Here is a 14,095-nt window from a genome sequence, read left to right on the forward strand (position 1 = left end):
TTTTTAGAACACACACACATGCATAGTTGCACAGTTGCACAAACACACACACAGTCACACACACACAGTTGTACACACACACACACACACACACACAAACATTGGCACACTCTCCGGCACTCTACTCACATTGACTAATGTGGATAAATTGCCTTCCATGGCACCGTCTTCCCAATAATTAATTTCAAAATAAGAGCATTAGTGGGCTCATAACCCTTTATAAAACCTACTTAGCTATGCAGGTGGGGGAATGAAGTGACATTTATATGAAAGATTATCTGTGTGTCCCCCTCCCTTTTAAAAGCCCTCAATCCAGGTCCCTAAACTCTGGAGAAAGTACAGTACCAATCTAGTTTGGAAATGAGACCTTTTCCAGAGGAGAAGTCTGGTCTACTGAACAAATGATGTACAGACAATATGTATGTGCTTGGGAGAGACCATACTAGACATAGTCCTCATCATACTGTCTCCACGAGGTGAGTTCTACAGTGGGTTAGTGTTCTAAGTGGCTGTTGAATATTGGGGTAGATTTCTGAAATAATATCTTAAATCTATTTTCTCTCTTTCTCAGGAAGTCATGACTTATCCCATCCCAACCCACTGTAAAAAGTGTCACTTCTGAGCCACTGTAGTGCAGATATGTGCACAGGAGAGGAGAGAGAGCAGTGGAGTTAGTTGAGTCAGGATGGAGCCCTTGAGCCCATTAATCCTGTCAGACAAAAAATGTGGTGAAAGCAGGAGAAAATCCAGACAGGCTTAAAAGTTTCTTCAGAATAAGAGGCCACTAACTGACAGTGCAGGGATAATGGTTACATGACAAGTGGATTGAGGTTTGGTAGTTAAGGACTTAAAGACTTTGTAAAAAATTGTTTATGTGTGTGTGTGTGTGTGTGTGTGTGTGTGTGTGTGTGTGTGTGTGTGTGTGTGTGTGTGTGTGTGTGTGTGTGTGTGTGTGTGTGTGTGTGTGTGTGTGTGTGTGTGTGTGTGTGTGTGTGTGTGTGTGTGTGTGTGTGTGTGTGTGTGTGTGTGTGTGTGTGTGTATGATGTTACATGCAAAGTAGATTGAGGTTTGTAAGTGCTCACAGATTGCAGTAAGTGTGTGCATATGTGGTGGCAGTTGATCATAACATGACAACAGGATTGAGATAGAGTGTGTGAGAGAGTGTGAGAGAGAGTGGGTGCGAGAGAGAGGTGGGGAGAAGGGACGGGGAGGGGAGGAGAAGGGAGAGAGAGAGTGAGAGAGAGAGAGAGAGAGAGAGAGAGAGAGAGAGAGAGAGAGAGAGAGAGAGAGAGAGAGAGAGAGAGAGAGAGCGAGAGGGGGGGAGAGAGAGAGAGAGAGGGGGAGAGAGAGAGAGAGAGAGAGAGAGAGAGAGAGAGAGAGAGAGAGAGAGAGGGAGAGAGAGAGGAGAAGGGGAGAGAGAGAGGGGAGAGAGAGGGGGGAGAGAGGAGAGAGAGGAGGAGAGGGAGAGAGAGAGAGAGAGAGAGAGAGAGAGAGAGAGAGAGAGAGAGAGAGAGAGAGAGGGGGGGAGAAGGGACAGAGAGGGGAGGAGAAGGGAGAGAGAGAAGGGGGAGAGAGAGAAGGGGGAGAGAGAGAGGGGGAGAGAGAGAGAGGGGGAGAAGGGACGGAGAGGGGAGGAGAAGGGAGAGAGAGTGAGAGAGAGAGAGAGAGAGAGAGAGAGAGAGAGAGAGAGAGAGGGGGGAGAGAGAGGAGGAGAGGAGAGAGAGAGAGAGGGATGAGAGAGAGAGAGAGAGAGAGAGAGAGAGGAGAAGAGAGAGAGAGAGATAGAGGGGAGAAGAGAAGAGAGAGAGGAGAAGAGAGAGAAAGAAGGGAGAGGAAGAAGGAAGAAGAGAGAGAAAGAAGAGAGAGAAGTGCAGATGAGATTAAGAGAGAATATGTGCATGCCTGATTGTGTGTGTGGCCATTGCATCCATCATGTTATCAGAGTAACTGTGACTGCGCTGTGTCAGCAGTCTAAGTTGGGAGCAGTGGAAAATAAGACTCCAAGTTATTCTAATCTGTCCACTGTCAGCTCAGTGAAAAACATCCTAAACAGCACTTTCTAAAGCCACTAATCCACTACAAAGACTTGCCTGATATCCATGCCAACTGCTTTGTTTCAGCTTTCATCCTCACTCCCAGTCCACTCACTAATGCAATGTATTTCTCTCTTACTCTCTTAGTCTCTTACTCTTTCTCTCTCTGTTTCTTTCTATCTCCCTTTTCTCTTTCTGTCTCTCCCTCCATCACCCCTTTTCTCAGTTTCTTTCTATTTATCCCATTACTCCCCCTTTTCCATTTTCTCTCTCTCTCTCTCCCTCCAGCTGTCCCTCAGGCCCTCTCTCTGTCCTCTCCTACTGGTTCCCCAGTTCCTGTGTCTCATATACCTGGAGCCTGGAGATGCCCTCCTCTTCTCCTCCATCACATCTGTTGCTTAGCGATGACCTTTCTGTGCAGGCAGCCAGTTTGGGCTCATTTGTCAAACGACTCACCCTCTTCATCTTCCTCTCTCTCTCCACTGACCTGGCTGTGCTGCCACACTGCACCAGCACAAGACCGGGACAAAATGACAACGCAAAAAAAAAAAAAACTCTGTCCGAGTTCCCTGAGTATGGATGAAACGTGGTGGAGGTGGAGAGAGTAGACGAGAGGTTGACATTTAGGTTAGGGAAGCAGAAATGAACATCTTTTTGGGATAAGTCACTGACATTCTGTGTTCCATGTCTGTTTTTACCCATAACTCATCTATGGCATTGTTGTGACGTGAACCGGGGCAAATGTCAGTGGTAGCAGTAGCTCTAGCCGGGTGAGATCAGTGTGAGAAGGTTATTTCACACCTTGAGCAGCCATGTTGCTTATGTGAACAGTCCAGGGACACCACAAAGCCATGACATCATGATGTCAGTCCCATGAATACACACAGTCACACTCCTGAATGTAGAGGTATACTGTACACAGGATATGAACACATAGAAAGATAGGAAGACTTATAACATAGACAAAGATTGTACATGTATTTATTTACTACTTTGGCAGGAGTTATGTCCACCTGTTACTCCTCTTACAGCCCTGGGAGGAAGACCGTTATAAAAGGTTCACATCTAAACGTCAACAAGCACACTGGCCATTCCAGCCAGCAAATGACTGCATAAAAAACACAGGCCTTTATCTCCCACCCCTGAAGGGCGACAGACCTCACATAGCTGGTGTCGACTTCACACAGTGTCATAGATACCATGGCCACAGTCATAGAATCTAAACAGGCTAAACCTACAGGCCTGGGACCAGAGACAATTCACGTAGAGAATGGAGACCAAAACCGATCAACAGATCCAAGATCAGCTCTTCTGTATCATGTCCACACACAGTCACAACTTTCAGTTATAAAAGTTTTGAGGATATAGTTCCTTATAACACGACAGGGTAATCCATAAGAACATGTCTATCTAATGGAGCTACACTAGCCATGTCATCTGTGAACCAAACCACAGAATAGCACTAGTGACTGGTGTCACCATTGCCACCGTCATGCCCCTAAAACAGACAGAAAGAACATTTCCCAAATGGCTGTCTGTTGATTATACATGCTAATTAAATGAATCTGTATTCCTGTACAACAGGCCTGTCAGAGAGGAGAGACTGCGACACGGACCTCACAAAAGCCTCATTACCAACTTATGACTAAACTCTAGAGGGACGGCGGCTTGGATGTGACAGTCACTCACACGGGAGGGATCAATGGAGGATGCGGAGTGTCATGGTGTGGTGGGGCCAATGAATAGCATAGCAAGATGCTATGGCAGCTTGCACTAATTGAACTTCCTCTGTTAATAAGGATCTCTATCCAGCTCCTCATACTGTCAGCATGAAATTCAAAGGCTGAAAACGGCGGTGCATAAATGTGCTTTGCTATACCACAACGCAGCTGTACATTTGAAATGACAAAGACTCTCGCCATCTCTCTCTTTTGTCTTGCTATTTCTGTCCAGACTCACATGAGTTGTTCTATCCTCCCTACAGAGGACAAAAGCAGAGTGCTGAAAACACCATCATTTGCCCAATCTTCCACTCTCCAGTCATTTCCCCAACCTGTACTCCGGTCAAACAACCAGCAATCACAGCCACTGCGCTAGCCCATGTCTACAAGCAGGGCTACTCTGGCCCTCACATTCAATTCTGAAGAAAAATGACACTTTGCTTTCTGATGGGAAGAAAAGCCCTAGTGAAAGAGAAGAGGGCTAAAACTCCTCTCCTGGCTTGACTGTGACACAAAGGAAGGAGGGAGTCTGCAGCTGAATTAGGGTAGAGGCAGCCCCCGGGCACTCTAATTTAGATCATCCACTTTGTAATTCATTTTTCCGGAGTAAAAATGTCCTCTCCCCTTCTGGGATCTATCTTTTCAAGGGCCTGTTGGGAGGCATTTACCGCATGTGCTTCCAGCTCTCTGGCGGTAGGAGGTTTAGCCTGCATGTAATCTGAAAATGAAACTGTGAACGGACTCCTACCCACTCAGAGGTTAACTTTACTTAGGTCAGAATATTACCAGAATACAATTCGTGAAATATACTTTGGCAAGATATTGAATAAAACGTTTCTATGTAGATACTGGTATCATTTTGGTGGAAATGAAACCAATGAGGTAGACTGAGACTATGTCTATGACCACAAGGCTCTACAGAGGGTGGTACGCTCAGCCGAACGCACCATTGGGTGCTCACTGCCTGCCCTCAAGGACACCTACAACACCAGGTGTCACAGGAAGGACAAGAAGACCATCAAGGACCCCAGCCTGTTCTCCCCGCTTCCGTCACTCCGACGCGGGCAGTGTATTGTTACAGCTGTAAATGTGTATTATTATATTTATTATTGTTTCCTTCACTTCTCATTTCTCCCCCTGCTGCTCCCCTTATGGACATTCCCTCTGGGACATTAACTTCTCATTTCTTCCCCTGCTGCTCCCCTTATGGACATTCCCTCTGGGACATTAACTTCTCATTTCTTCCCCTGCTGCTCCTCTTATGGACATTCCCTCTGGGACATTAACTTCTCATTTCTTCCCCTGCTGCTCCTCTTATGGACATTCCCTCTGGGACATTAACTTCTCATTTCTCCCCCTGCTGCTCCCCTTATGGACATTCCCTCTGGGACATTAACTTCTCATTTCTTCCCCTGCTGCTCCCCTTATGGACATTCCCTCTGGGACATTAACTTCTCATTTCTTCCCCTGCTGCTCCTCTTATGGACATTCCCTCTGGGACATTAACTTCTCATTTCTCCCCCTGCTGCTCCCCTTATGGACATTCCCTCTGGGACATTAACTTCTCATTTCTTCCCCTGCTGCTCCCCTTATGGACATTCCCTCTGGGACATTAACTTCTCATTTCTCCCCCTGCTGCTCCCCTTATGGACATTCCCTCTGGGACATTAACTTCTCACTTCTCCCCCTGCTGCTCCCCTTATGGACATTCCCTCTGGGACATTAACTTCTCACTTCTTCCCCTGCTGCTCCCCTTATGGACATTCCCTCTGGGACATTAACTTCCTTCTTCCCCTGCTGCTCCCCTTATGGACATTCCCTCTGGGACATTAACTTCTCACTTCTTCCCCTGCTGCTCCCCTTATGGACATTCCCTCTGGGACATTAACTTCTCATTTCTCCCCTGCTGCTCCTTATGGACATTCCCTCTGGGACATTAACTTCTCACTTCTTCCCCTGCTGCTCCCCTTATGGACATTCCCTCTGGGACATTAACTTCTCATTTCTCCCCCTGCTGCTCCTTATGGACATTCCCTCTGGGACATTAACTTCTTACTTCTTCCCCTGCTGCTCCTTATGGACATTCCCTCTGGGACATTAACTTCTCACTTCTCCCCCTGCTGCTCCTTATGGACATTCCCTCTGGGACATTAACTTCTCACTTCTTCCCCTGCTGCTCCCCTTATGGACATTCCCTCTGGGACATTAACTTCTCATTTCTCCCCCTGCTGCTCCCCTTATGGACATTCCCTCTGGGACATTAACTTCTCACTTCTTCCCCTGCTGCTCCCCTTATGGACATTCCCTCTGGGACATTAACTTCTCATTTCTCCCCCTGCTGCTCCTTATGGACATTCCCTCTGGGACATTAACTTCTCACTTCTTCCCCTGCTGCTCCCCTTATGGACATTCCCTCTGGGACATTAACTTCTCATTTCTCCCCCTGCTGCTCCTTATGGACATTCCCTCTGGGACATTAACTTCTCACTTCTTCCCCTGCTGCTCCTTATGGACATTCCCTCTGGGACATTAACTTCTCACTTCTCCCCCTGCTGCTCCTTATGGACATTCCCTCTGGGACATTAACTTCTCACTTCTTCCCCTGCTGCTCCCCTTATGGACATTCCCTCTGGGACATTAACTTCTCATTTCTCCCCCTGCTGCTCCTTATGGACATTCCCTCTGGGACATAAACTTCTCATTTCTCCCCCTGCTGCTCCCCTTATGGACATTCCCTCTGGGACATTAACTTCTCACTTCTTCCCCTGCTGCTCCCCTTATGGACATTCCCTCTGGGACATTAACTTCTCATTTCTCCCCCTGCTGCTCCCCTTATGGACATTCCCTCTGGGACATTAACTTCTCACTTCTCCCCCTGCTGCTCCTTATGGACATTCCCTCTGGGACATTAACTTCTCACTTCTTCCCCTGCTGCTCCCCTTATGGACATTCCCTCTGGGACATTAACTTCTCACTTCTTCCCCTGCTGCTCCCCTTATGGACATTCCCTCTGGGACATTAACTTCTCATTTCTCCCCCTGCTGCTCCTTATGGACATTCCCTCTGGGACATTAACTTCTCACTTCTTCCCCTGCTGCTCCTTATGGACATTCCCTCTGGGACATTAACTTCTCACTTCTCCCCCTGCTGCTCCCCTTATGGACATTCCCTCTGGGACATTAACTTCTCACTTCTTCCCCTGCTGCTCCTTATGGACATTCCCTCTGGGACATTAACTTCTCACTTCTCCCCCTGCTGCTCCCCTTATGGACATTCCCTCTGGGACATTAACTTCTCATTTCTCCCCCTGCTGCTCCTTATGGACATTCCCTCTGGGACATTAACTTCTCACTTCTCCCCCTGCTGCTCCTTATGGACATTCCCTCTGGGACATTAACTTCTCACTTCTCCCCCTGCTGCTCCCCTTATGGACATTTCCTCTGGGACATTAACTTCTCACTTCTCCCCCTGCTGCTCCTTATGGACATTCCCTCTGGGACATTAACTTCTCTTTTTGACCTGCACTGTAAGAGCTTGGCGCATAGGAATTTCACTGTACTCTGCAATTACATCTGTGACCCTGTGCATGTGACTAATAAACTCATCTAATCTAATGGTATATTATATTGCCATATTAAATCAAATTACACATTGCAAGGAAAAATACAACAGTCAGCTAACACCATTCCATTCCAGGCCGAAAACTCGAATGTATTCAAAATCCAGTTCCACCATTCATTCCACTCCTTTCCCAGAGCTGCGGTTAGACTGTAGTCTACTGGGTCCTACAGGTTCCTATAGGATGGAGTAGAAGGTCTGCCTTACAGAACCACCGGCCCCTCGCCTCTGACACTCCATCATTTCATTTAGACAAGTGTTATTAAAACCCACTTAGCAGTGCCGTGAGAGCTACACTATGGAAACTATGCAATGGGCCTTGGAAAGTTGAACCTAAACATCTGCTTTGAATCTGTTTAAAAATGAGCCCTTTTCATTCATCTGTCTCACTCGTCCCCTGCATGTCCAAGAGGGTGAGTATGGGGACAGTGGGAGAGACGAAGGGATAGAGGGGAATAGAGAGAGAGACAAGTAGCTCTTGTCCTTTAAAAAAATAATTAACATGCCAAACCTTAATGTATAGAAATATGAAATGCTCTTTTCCAGAACAGTATTGAGCCAGGCCTGATCATTAACCCAGAATGTCAAGTCAGATATTTATATTCAGATTGTCTACTAAGCAATACATTCAATACACATCAGCAATAGTCAGGCTTAAAGAGTTCAGGCTAGTCATGCCACTGAAATGAATGAGTAGCGATCACACATGGATAAATCTGAGTGAGCTCGAAACACAGTTGCTGCAGAAATCACACATTCGATAAATACATCAATAAGTAAAGGAGTGAATGAATGACAGAATGAATGAATGAATGAATGAATGAATGAAAGAAGAAGCAAAGAGGAGAGCGGAAACTAAGAGAGTTGACGACGTCTCCTAATGGCACAGGAGCAGTCCACTGCACCACGACCACGACATGACACAAACACACTCACCATCCACCACATCATCCTCATCAAGACATGCATTCACAGACAAACAAAACCCAGCATCAGCATAGACTACACATGCATATCTAAAGATACTGACAATAAACTGCATTGGTGGATACAGATTCATATATTATACTACATATTTCAATAGCCTACTCACTTTCTTTTTTTTGTCTGAAATTATTCCTTCAAATGTAAATGTCAAAAAAAGCATAATAGTATGCTTATAAGCAGTGTAATGTCAGCCCCACATATAAACTAAATAACTACTTAAAAGAACCTTCACTGTACACAAGTAAAATATGAACTTACAAGATTTCATCGTTCTGGAACTCCAAGACCCCGTGAGTATCTTCAAAGTCCTCTCCACCTCCGCGTGCTGTGCCCTCCACAGTCTTGTAGGGCACCATGACGACCCCACGTGCCCCCGATGTACGCAGCACCTTCACCTCCATGGTACCCACGCTCTCACTCACGTGCGCCACCGGCTCCTCGAACGTGAAGATGCCGGCGTGGTCGTCATCAAAGATGGTCACGGTTGCCGTGGCGGGCAGACCGAGGCAGGCCACCGCCTCCACGTGATTGGTCTCTGGGTTCTCTACCTCCTCCCCCTCTGCCAGCAGCACTTTGACGTTGCTCAGATGGATCAGGAAGTTCTCGTCCTCCTCAAAGATGTCATCATCGATAATACCCACGCGGATCTCTTTCTGGGTCTCTCCGGGCTTGAACACCACCACCCCTTCGGTAAATTCGTAGTCCGAGCCCGCGTTGGCTGATCCATCCTCCGTACGGAATTCCACCGACACAGTCTTGGTCAGGTCGCCACCTCGGCGTAGCACGTTCACTGCCACTGTGCCACAGTTCTCCAGGCACTGGTAGGAGCCGGGGTCAAAATAGATCTTGGAGACGGGGTCGTTATCAGCCACATCAGAGCGGACCTCGTGCAGGCTGATGGCCTTGCGGGCCTGGTCGGCTGCATGCTTCTTCAGGATGTTCCCAGCGCCAGTCATGAGCCTGGTGGCCTGGCAGCGGTAGAAGGCCCTGCTCTTCTGCTGTGAACTCAATACCTGGTAGTTGGCCAGTTCAATCAGCTGCTCCACCTCCTTATCTGGGTGCTTCTGCTTCAGCTCCTTGAGGATCTTGGCCATGTCGCGCCGGGTCTCCTCCTCATCCAGGTCCTTCACGTTCAGGTCCAGCCCCAGAGGCCCGTCCAGGAAGTCCGCCGCGTGAGAGTTGAGCATCTTCCCATCCATCTCGATGTCGACTTTGGACGGGAGCGGGCGGTCGCCCTCGGTCTCAATGATCATGCCCCGCTGCTTGCCGGTACGGTAGCGCTTGTAGACGTACTTGTAGAAGAGCAGGCGTCGGTCAGCGACCCAGGCGAACAACACGCAGATGGGGAAGAAGAAGAGGGTGAGCAGGCCCTCCCATACCTGCACTATGCCAGGGGAGATGACAGCCAGGATCAGGTAGAGCCATATGTAGGCGAAGATGCTCCAGGTGGCTGTGACGAAGAAGACGCGCAGGTGCTTGACCTTACGGACCTCCCCGTCGGGCACCACCCACACACAGATGCCGATGATGACAAACATGTTGAAGGCGGCGCTGCCCACGATAGTGCTGGGGCCCAAGGCTCCCGCATCAAAACCGTGTCCACAAACCTCAATGACGGACAGTAGGATCTCAGGGGCACTAGAACCCAGGGCCATGAGCGTGAGGTTGGACACTGTCTCGTTCCAGATCCGCACAGTGGTGGTGGTGGTCTCTCCGTTGGGTCTCTTGATGGTGATCTCTTTCTCCTGAGAGGTGATGACCTCGATGGACGCCATGAAACGGTCAGCGATGATGGACACTCCGAGGAACATGTACACCAGGGCCACGAAGTAGACTGTAGCCCGTGCCACTTTGTCCCCGAACGAGGGATTCTGAGGTTCCCAGACAGGCAGAATCACCCCTTTTTCGCATGCTGTGCCTGCTGTAGTGCACACAGTAATGTTGCTGCTGGCAGTAGGAGACACGAACTGGTCCAAGTCCACATCCGAGGACATAGTCGTCACATGTTGGAATTTGAGGAACAGGATCGCTATGACAACCACGAACCGAAGGCCAAGGGAGAGAATGGGGGAGATCTGAAAGTGTCCCATGATTCTGGAGTGGTTCACTTCCTCTGCTTCCTAAACCTGCAGAGAGGGGAAATGAAGGGGTTGGAATGACTGGAAATGTAACACCATTTGCTCTAATTGTAATAATAGTGTTAAAACAATGTAGTAATTCACGTCAATGATATAATATAACCATAGTATACATTTCATATCAATTGCATATTGGTGGATAATTCCCCTGGTGAGTAGCTGTGATGCCTATAAGAGAACCAACCATATAGGGTCTGCCTCTTGGTTGGAGGGAAGGGAGGAAGCAGCAGATTCATGTTTATTGATTCTCTGCAGGGATGAGGACATTTCCCATATTTCATATGCTTTGTAGGGAACATTATGCAGATATGTCACATGCATTTCAGTTTATGGTGGATTGATTGCATCCAGAATATTTTACAAGGCTCTATAACAGGGATGGGCAACTTTAATGGGGGTGGAGGGGCTGGCTTGTGGGTCTGCGTATCCACATCCATACCAACATACGCAGTCAGAGTCAGACTTCGCCTTTTTGGGGCCCTAAGCGGGCATTTTGGGCATCCCCCACCTTGCAAGCAAAACATTCTAGTGGTCGCCCTCTTAACAGCTTGTAGAAAAAATGTATGTTTGCGTTAATTTCCTGCAAATCTACACATTTTGCCATGGGGCAGAGATTTTTTAGGGGTGTTTTACAGCTAATTTCCTATAATTCTTCACGTTTTACCATAAAGTGGAGAGAAATGTTTGCCGTATTTAATATGATATCTGAGTGAGATTGACTAACAAAAACAATGGGGGCCCCAGGTGGGTAATTCGCCCATGATTACTACAAGTTTAGATAGATGGACTAATTTATTAATCTAAAAACAAATAGCTGCCATGGGCTAATTGAGTGACAAGAAAAACTGCTGATGCACAAACAAATTTCGAAATTGCATCTTGTCTATTCTTCTATCCTAACTAACTCTCAACAGTAAATTGAGACCCCGACTGAGTTCCTAAAAAAACTCAGCCTCTAGTTGCCCATCCCTGCTCTATAATGACCGGCTCCCCGACCTTTGAAATAAGAGGGGAGAGAGAAGATCTTGAGTGTGCATTGCCTGCTAAATACGATGAGACTCCGCGGGTAAGGGAAGCATCCAGTGAAACGGGAGTGATGCGACACTACCCACCGGGCTGGACAACTCAGCATCAATGTAGTCAGAAAAGAAGTAGACACGCAAAGATCTAGGCAAGATTATAATAGACTGATGAACCACCCAAGGGTCGAAACGTTGTTATAAGTAAAATTACCCAGGAGAATGAGCAGCAATGTGCGGCGTTTTCTGTTCTTTTTTCCAAGATTATAATACACTACTTTACCATATAATTTAAATGTAAGCCATTTTTTCCATAGGCATATTTTCACGATGAATTATTGTTTTACATATCTCTATATTAAAATGAGATTGAATGAGAAATAAATAAAACAGTGGGCTAAATATGATAACTAATCATTTAGGTCTAGTTTATCAGTCTGTTGGGGATATATAATAAATACATTATGGAGGGATGGTCACGCCGTGTATAGCCTACAATTTTGTGCCGCCTTCAGTGCATCTTTACCGGGTTGAACGCTTACGATTCCTGTCAGATTTACAACAGAAAGGCTACTTGTACATGGACGGTTGTGTGATTTCTATTGTTTTACATGTTACCACCAATTTATTACATTTGATATATTAATGACTAGACCTACAGAAAATGCAATAGAAAACACCAATTTCCTAATCCACAGATTGGATCCGCATATTAGAAATCCCCATCACCACAATGCAACCGCACAACCTGCACAATTAACCAGCATAAAACTACGTGACTGCATTTTGCGCAATGGAGTGGCGCAAATGGGTTCTTATTTACCTTATGTAGCCAACTATTGCCGACACGAATCAATATATGCGGGTTTGGGCTATGTGAAGGCACGTTGTACATAACTTTCACTCCCATATCGGTATCTGGAAACATGGCAATGCTGTTTAGCGCAAACGACCACGTCTTCTTGTGGCAGGCAGGAGAGCGAGGAAGCGCAAGAAGGAATACCAATACCTACAAATTGAGGCATATATAGTCTCAATAGAAGTCTCCATCAAGGCTTTACCATTTTGATTTTAGACAGAATAGTCTACTAATCCCAGTAGATCCCTATAAAATAGAATATCCTATGCGGAATGGTATAGGCTAGCCAAGACATGCGGTAACATTCTGTCTTAGAAGTAAGCACTCCGCCGCTCCATCGACTATTGGGTGATCGCCTGGACTAAACTTGCTGTGAGAAGATAGTGCCACACAAATACCCAATATTGATATGTTAATGATAGCAATAGCAACATAATCATACCTTTTCTAAGACGCAACGGCAAGATCCACAGGCAGAATAAGTCAGCAATAGTAGTTGTTGTAGCCTAGACGTGAAAATGCCAATAGAGAGCTGCAAGAGCCGTCAGTAGTAAATAGCCTATTACAGCTCACAATCCTCTCGGGTTATATAGGAGATCAAGGCGAGATACCTAGGTGAAGAAAAAACTGTTAAAGATTCCCATACACTCGCAGTTTTCCACGACCTGTATGAGATGATCAGATAACTGATGCTTTATCAGAGAATCTGCATATCGGAGGACAAAAAGGTGCACTGAGAGTTCTTTCTCTCTCTCTCTCTCTCTCTCTCTCTCTCTCTCTCTCTCTCTCTCTCTCTCTCTCTCTCTCTCTCTCTCTCTCTCTCTCTCTCTCTCTCTCTCTCTCTCTCTCTCTCTCTCTCTCTCTCTCTCTTCCTTAACACTCTCTCTCTCTCTTTCTCTCTCTCTCTCTGGCCACAGAGCTCCGCGCACAGACAGACCGAGACCTAGTCCAACCTGAGTTTAGAACTGGGGCTGCTTCGGTGGAGGCGGACAAACTCCCGGGTAGGCTCTTTCCCACAGCTCTCCCGCTTGGATACCGTCCTATTCAGATTGCATTTAGAAATAGCGTAGGGAAACGAGACTAGCGATGCGGCCCGCTGCCAACCCGCCTATCAACACCAAGACCCTCCCATTGCGCAACTGTAAATACTCGTTGTAACTTTGTATGCTTTGTAATTAGGCCCACATTTCAATAAACATTGTCATTATAATGTAGCCTTCTACAGCATAGGCCCACACGAGTTTCCTTATTTTTGGAATAACGTAGGCTACCATAATGTATTGATGCTGATCTAATGGATTGCTCTGTGATGTGGTGAGTCTTGTCATGTTGGTAACTCAACTCGCTCTTTTGACCTATGAACAACTGTGAGACCTCAGAGATTTAAATAGCATAGGGCCACTCATGCAATTTTTCGATGGCAAAGTAGTTTTGAATAGGTCTCTTGTCTACATTTTTTTATGGTATTTGACCCTCAAAGGTATAGACAAACCTACTTAAAACGGTCACTCAAATTGATGGTTTTGCTGGTGCGTAAAGCGTGCTGTCATAGCTATACATTCGCTGACGCCATCCAAGCAAACCGGGAACATTCCCAGAACATTATCTAAGGTTCCTAATAAATTAGGATTGTATCTAACATTAGGGTGATAACATCCCAAAAACATTCAAATAATGCTTTGGATAACAAAATGTATTTTTTCTCATTAATAAACAAGA

General features: G+C 46.5%; 1 protein-coding gene across 5 annotated transcripts in view; it reads right to left on the reverse strand.

Moving 5' to 3' along the window:
* The window catches only part of LOC124038332 (sodium/calcium exchanger 1-like), a 187,794-nt gene extending 174,368 nt beyond the window's left edge, over positions 1-13,426 (reverse strand). For 3 of the 5 annotated variants that reach the window (XM_046354090.1, XM_046354089.1, XM_046354086.1), the window contains exons 1-2: positions 12,819-13,131; positions 8,619-10,486 (exon numbers count right to left, since the gene is read on the reverse strand). In XM_046354090.1, coding sequence (XP_046210046.1) covers positions 8,619-10,450 — 1,832 coding nt within the window. In that variant the 5' untranslated portion in view covers positions 10,451-10,486; positions 12,819-13,131. Of the gene's footprint in view, positions 1-8,618; positions 10,487-12,818; positions 13,132-13,329 lie in introns of those variants that run through there. The other 2 variants (XM_046354087.1, XM_046354088.1) reach the window with 2 other exon arrangements.
* Between the last annotated feature and the right edge of the window lie 669 nt (positions 13,427-14,095).

This window comes from Oncorhynchus gorbuscha, linkage group LG06, assembly GCF_021184085.1.
Source record: "Oncorhynchus gorbuscha isolate QuinsamMale2020 ecotype Even-year linkage group LG06, OgorEven_v1.0, whole genome shotgun sequence".
Classification (NCBI taxonomy): domain Eukaryota; kingdom Metazoa; phylum Chordata; class Actinopteri; order Salmoniformes; family Salmonidae; genus Oncorhynchus; species Oncorhynchus gorbuscha.